The 6928-nt window shown below is 32.2% G+C and overlaps 1 protein-coding gene across 1 annotated transcript; it reads left to right on the forward strand.

Annotated features, from left to right (window-relative positions):
• The first annotated feature begins 4900 nt into the window (after window positions 1–4900).
• LOC132266814 (dof zinc finger protein DOF5.6-like) lies at window positions 4901–6491 on the forward strand. The gene is made up of 2 exons (XM_059767794.1): window positions 4901–5098; window positions 5247–6491. Exon 2 carries the CDS (start codon window positions 5269–5271, stop codon window positions 6256–6258), a length of 990 nt encoding a protein of 329 aa, XP_059623777.1. The 5' UTR covers window positions 4901–5098; window positions 5247–5268; the 3' UTR covers window positions 6259–6491.
• Window positions 6492–6928: the final 437 nt, after the last annotated feature.

Here is a 6928-nt window from a genome sequence, read left to right on the forward strand (position 1 = left end):
AAAGAGATAGACTGAAACTTGCCTTGAGATTTCGGTGTGAAACCTTAAGCGTCGTCTCTAAGTTTAAGTTTCAGGATTCTCTAAGTCTGTTTCCCCTTTGCTCTGCTCACAGTTCCATCCAGAAGCAACCCCTCTGTTCTTCCTCCAGTCTTCCTCCTTTAGCCTCCCAGATTATATTCCGAAACTCTCTCTGTTTTCCTCTAAAAATACTATTTCGTGAATAGGGTTTTTTTTTTTAACAGACGTAAAAGAACACACATATATATAGCCGTCTATAACACCCTAACCCTATTTCCAATCCTAACATATGACGGCTAAAACTCACAAAATAAAACCCTAAATTTACACTCTATATAAAACCAAAAACAAAATAATCCATTTAAACCATAAATTAATCAAATAATTAAATTAACTCACAAATAAAACAATTACAGTTAAAACCACAAACTAATCAGATAATTTAAATTAAAACAATTTCAATTCAATAATTAAATTAAACACATAAATAATAATTAAGCAACTGAGCAAATATAAATAAAATAAAATTCCCACATAAAACAATCAATTTAAACACCTAAGTCATATAATCAAATAAAAAAAATTAAAATAAAAACCAAAATGCAAAATTAAATTCTCATTTTGTTCTTTTGAAAACTATGAGTATTACATGTGTGTTTACTTTATCTTTAAAGGAGAAGAGAGGATAGAGCAAGAGAGAAGATAGAAATGGAGCTAACTCGATTGTAGCAGGACACTTTTACATCATTTCAAATTGTAAAAATATTAAAGAATTAACATTGATGAATTTTTTTTATAAAAAATAATAATAATAAAAATAAATAATAAATAAATACATTGGCCTTGCTTTAAGTTGTAAAGGATGTCAATCCCATCTACTCACGAACAAATATAGATTTTAGGACAACCATATGTCTTAATCAAACATATCAACTTCCTTCTTTTATTAAGTTAATTTTATTTGTATGCATATAAATGTACTAGTATATTTAGGGAGTATTTTTTAAAAATTATTTCAATTGTTTTATAATTCAATCTTTCTAAAAAATTATTCAACATTTAAGTTTTGTTATTCAGTTTATTATTTATTGTAAAAAATATATATTTCTTAATTTTTTTCTTTAAATCCATAAGAAATCTTAAAATATAATACTCCGTAATTATTAAATAAAATATGCATAGACATTGAGAACAACTTGGCACACTCATATTGAATATTGATGTATGTGACAAAGTTGTGTTAGTACAAATTTAGGTTAAGATAATGGGAATGGAAAGTGGGAAAATAATTTGACAGGGGCGTGCGAGGCTGAAGAAAGCTGTTGATAGCGACAGAGCAAGGGAGAGAAAGGAGCGGAGGGTATAATTACAATGTAAAACAAAATGACCACTACTGAATAATTTTAATATTACTTTTGAATAAACAAATTTATTCACAACCCGTGTTCATACTTTAATTTGATAGTTGATACTCAACCTCAACCTTAATTTCTTTCGAAAAATAGGGGTAAGCTTTGGGGATTTCTCGTAAAACTTGTTAGATTTATAAGTTTATTCATTTATCTATAATCTAAGTTTTTTTTATTTATTTACATAATACACATTATCATGTATGATTACACCTATTATATCATTATTTATAAGTTATTTGTTCACCACTCAGTTACTCACAACCTTCTCCTATATATAGGACCATGTTGTACTATTTACATACACTACAATAGAATATAATATTATTCTCTCTTTATTTCTAATATGGTAGTAGAGTTTTTTGATCACTGGTAAAAAGTTTTATCAATTTATCGTAGTCCCTGTTAGGGATGGCACCATTAGCCCCAATTCCCTGCAACGATCAACCATCAAACTTATGCTTCCGCACTCTAACCTTCAAACTTATTCAGTTCCATGACAATAGGGCTATAATTCCACCTTGTCAACGTTTCAACCTCAGACACAATCGACAGCGGTACCAACACATTACATACACTGCAATACAATATAATATTATTCTCTCTTTATTTCTGACAAAACTTTTGATAAATAGTTTTAGGATTTCAAAGTTATATAATTAGAGTAGTATTTCTTTTATATTAGCTGCTTTTTCTAAAGCTTCCACGAATTTATCAGATATATGCTGATTATTTGCTATGTGCGTTTATTTCCAAGTCTATAAGCATGAATGGAATAATTACACTTATCTGTCCTGAAAAATACCTAAACCCAAAAATAAAACTAACTTCTCCTGTGAGTTGTTAACTATTAACTTTGATCCGAAAATAATAAATGACCATTATACCATGATATTTTTAGAATTATAACATATGAACAAAATAGTATTTTTCAAATTTTTTAATATTATATCACGGATGTCAGTGTTACTCAAATTTGAATCAGAAATCCATATTATTGAATTTTTTTTATAAAAGAGGTAAACGTAATTATCCCAACATGACATACTACAACATCTATTATTTGGTTTATTCACATATATTGTTATAATTGCAGATGGCAGATGTTTATAGTGAAATTAATTTAATATTTAACAATAATTAGAGGCAAAATCACTAAAACTAACTAAAACGTTATCTTCAAGGGATAAGATTTACCCATCATATTCAATAATTATTGATTGAACCACTAAGGTAATTGAAAATTTGTTCCACAAATGCGAGACAAATGTAGGCCCTCCCTTTCCTACCCCGACCTATCTCTCTCCGTACTACTCAAAATTATTATTTCATTTTAACTTTTCCTCATTTTCTTTCTTACATGTTGAATTTTTTTATAAACCACACCTATATAGAAATTAGAAGACACCTTGTCCAAGAAAGATTTGTCTCACTAATTACTACCTTGTTAGCCATAGCTTGAGCACATTGTTTTGTATTAGAGGCCAAAGTAGATTTTTCATAGAGTAGCAAATAGGCAATCAATTAGTGTTATATCAAGTTGATTAATATATTGTCTTATGCTTCTATTGGTAGGTAAAATAGTGTCTGAAACGCACACCTAAGCACACACCAAGATATTCCAAGTCCATGACAAGGGTCTTCATTCATTGCCTACCTTTCCAAGAAATTTCATTATAGGTATGTTATTTCTTTTTTTAAAATAACTTATTCCATTAAATTATGTTGCAAGACCCTTGTTGACGGATGACCATTTCGTATGTGGACTATGAGCCTTATCTTGACACGTATTAATATTAATAATATCTCTCAACAACACCATTGTGATATTTTTTTTACATCTCAGCATTTTCATTTTGATCATTTGCACAAAATTTTAAACTCCCTACTCGTTTCTTGTAAAAAAATGACTATCTACGTTGTGGAGAAAATATAGAATACTTTTGAAGTATTCATGTGGTACCCTTTTTAATAAAAACTTTTCAATTCCTTTTAAATGTCGTAGATATATTTTTTAAGCTCAATATATTGGTACATAGACCTTAATTACATAACAGAGATTGCAGAATAGTCTGTTACTCCGTTGTTCTCCTACTAATACATCTAATATTATCTATATACACAGTTATATGAAAATAAATATTATGATATATATAATAACAACGAACAGCAGTTTAAATGATATGATCTTTTATATAAAATAAAATAAATAAATAAATAAGTTAAATATTACGATTTTTAAGTGCATATAACGTTTCCTCAAGATTTCTCTTCTCCGTCCATCTTCACCAACATTCACGTTTAGGGCCTTTAAGTCCTCTTTCTTGAACTAGTCTCTCTCATATTTCACGTTTTGATCAGTCACAAAATTAGTCAACTAAAGACACTAGATTAGGCTAAACTAACTAATTGATTTTATCTTAATATAAATCCTATTTGTAAGAATGAATGTGGCAGGCTTTAGACCACACAGATCATAAAAATTCATGGACCACACAGACATGAAACATCAATATAACACGTGTGAATAATTAATTTATGGTTCAATGACCCAACATGTGTAGCACACGATGGCGCGGCAATAATCATATATATCTTGATTCATACCAAATTCAAGCCATAAGTTTCGGGACAGTGCCTCTCTAGTTAGGGGTGGGGTCGACACTTTACACGTATTTCCATGTGATTAGTCCTCCTGCTTGAACTTGTAATGATTGTATTTGAATCGCATCTTCAGGATCGATGGAGCACAAAAGCCTAATAAAGATTATTCTTATTCTTTAGTTAACTTAATTGCTATTTTTTTGGGGTGTGTGTGTATACAACAGTACTTCTTCACTAAAATTCAAATTTGACAAGCTTATTTGAATATGATCACATAAAGACACCCACTTGGTATTCAAATAATATGAAAAAGTTTCCACTTGAAATCTCTGTCTGAACTGGTAGTTGGATTGGAACATAGGAAGCTACCTCAGCATTCTGGAAACATATATAATAAGGGTAAAGTTCATTTTGGTATTAATCAGAAAAACATAAAATAAGCAAAATGTTTGTAGCTAATCAATTTATTAAGAGTAATGATACTCAGTACGTTTGGACAAAATGGAGAATCAAACCTCTACATTCAATAAATATAGCATTTGATTCTCTATTTCGTTTAAACTTTTCAACTTTAAAGTCATTATTCATTAGCTAATCTTATTTCCTTCTCAGTATCACAAGGGTAATAGTGTGATAGTGTGGACTTAAAAAATTAGATTTTCAAAAAAAAAAAAAAAAAAAAAAAATTTGATTTTTCATGTGTGAAATACATTAAAACAATTTGATTTGAAGGGTAATTGAGGAAAAAGAAAAAGATGTTTTTTTATTTTTTTATTTTATCAATCTTCTCACCAGAAATTGAATCTTCAAACCTTCTACAGGTGAGAAAGTATAACTAAGAAGGGGTAGAAAAATTCCATTCACTTCCTTCCAAAAAACAATAAACAACCAAATTGCAAATGTAAAAAAACCTGCTATATATACACATTCAGAAGGAGATGGACAAAGTGCTTTTTCTTCTTTTATTTCTATATCAACGCTTCTCTAACCCTAAGTAGTCCCTCTATTCTTTTACACCCACAAGAACTTTGGCTAACAAAAGCCATTCCACAACTAAACAATTAAAGGCAAGCCATATATATTTCCACCTCTCTCCTACTCTCACACACAGATTTCACACAGTAGCAAACAACAAAACCTACTTTCTTTAGCTTTTCCACCACTAAAAAAGACTAACCCTTCTTTGCTTTTCTTGGTTTTTTTGGATTGTTGTAGATCTACAAAGAAGAAATTAAAGATGATCCAAGAGCTGTTTGGAAGTGCTGAACTAATAGGAGGAGAGAGAAAAATCTCCATTTCTGGACTTCTAGAGGGATCATCACCTTCTCCTTCTCCATCTCCTTCACTTTCACCACCTTCTTCTTCCACAACCACCACTCCTACAAGCTCATCAGCTCCCGAAAACCAAAACCTAAGGTGTCCAAGATGCGATTCTTCGAACACAAAGTTCTGTTACTACAACAACTATAACCTCACTCAGCCTCGCCACTTCTGCAAGACGTGCCGACGGTATTGGACCAAAGGAGGTGCCCTCCGTAACGTCCCCATAGGCGGTGGCTGCCGGAAAAACAGGAACAGTGTCGTCGCTGTGTCCCCCGGAAAATCTAGCTCCGGAAGGTTGAAGACAGTATTGTCACCAGAGTTCGGAAAATCAGGTCTTGTTACAGGGTTTGGCCAGGAGCTCCCATCCAACCCCGGCATGTGGGCTACGCCGCAGAATTCTCATCTGCTGTCCATTTTGAGAGCAGCCCAAAATCCAAACCCTAACCCTAATCCCATATCAAACTCTGTTATTGTGAAGGAGGAAGTTGGTGCAATGATTGGAACCCATATGACCCCGGAGTCTGTGGCTGCTACTGGTTCATTAAATACTCGAACCATCGGATTGGATTTTCTTAACCAGAGTCCTTCGATTGGTCTGTGCAGCTCTTTGTGGAGAAACAATCACCAACAAGTTCAACATCACCAGCAAAACCACCTCCAACACCAACAAAATGGCTTCATTCTTGGTGAAGTTCAAAACACAGGTATGCAAGACCTGTACCAAAGGTTCAAATCATCAGCTAATTATTATTCTGATCATTCACCACTAGTTTTGAGCAATGTGGGTTCATCATCATCGTCGTCTTCGACCATATTGGAGTCGATTCCTGCTGCCGGAGGTGAATTGGGTTACTGGAATCTTTCGTGGTCTGATCTATCAACAACCAATGGTGCATATCCTTGAGAACCTTTCTTCTCTTTCTTTTGTTCTTACTTCATAAGCTAGGGTTTGTTGTGTCTGCTGTGGTCATTTGGGTTGTGGTATATGAATATGGTACGTTGTAGCATCAGATTTTCTTTGTTGTCTTACCTTTCTTCCATGTATGTGTGACTTATTAAGGTGTGTTTGGTTCACGAGAATGTACCAAAGACCAATAAGTGTTAATTATGGAAAGTATATAGGTGTTTTCGAGTGCTTCTTGACATTGCAGATTACATTTTTATATCTTACACAAAATATCATCCGTTTTTCTTGACGGCCTAAAATTCAAAAGGATAATGATTGTCAGACCTAACAGTCAAACCGAGAATCTTAACCAACTTGGATCTTATCTAACGCAATCAAGGAATAAAAATCTCTTGACAACATTCTCAATTTGAATTTCCGTTTCGAAATAGCATTGTCCAATTTACAAATAAAATGGTTCTAATTCATTTTTTAAGACAGGTAAGTGTTGGTTTAAGTTTACAGTACTAAAGCTAAAAATTTATGAAAAAGAATAAACTATTTGATAGAAGAATATATGATCATCTTGGTTAACTCAAAAGTTTAATTTATCTAGGGTTTCCTTTTGATTGAATTTTTTAGAGGTGGTGATGGTGATAGTGGCCTGCAGGGTGTGCAGAAATGAAGA

Source organism: Cornus florida, unplaced genomic scaffold (assembly GCF_030987335.1).
Source record: "Cornus florida cultivar Cherokee Brave unplaced genomic scaffold, ASM3098733v1 CherokeeBrave_3.0.0_Hap2_Chr07, whole genome shotgun sequence".
NCBI classification, from domain to species: domain Eukaryota; kingdom Viridiplantae; phylum Streptophyta; class Magnoliopsida; order Cornales; family Cornaceae; genus Cornus; species Cornus florida.

Bases quoted from the DNA above. Each gene is read 5' to 3' on its own strand.
- LOC132266814 (XM_059767794.1), top strand. From the start codon at position 5,269: ATGATCCAAGAGCTGTTTGGAAGTGCTGAACTAATAGGAGGAGAGAGA.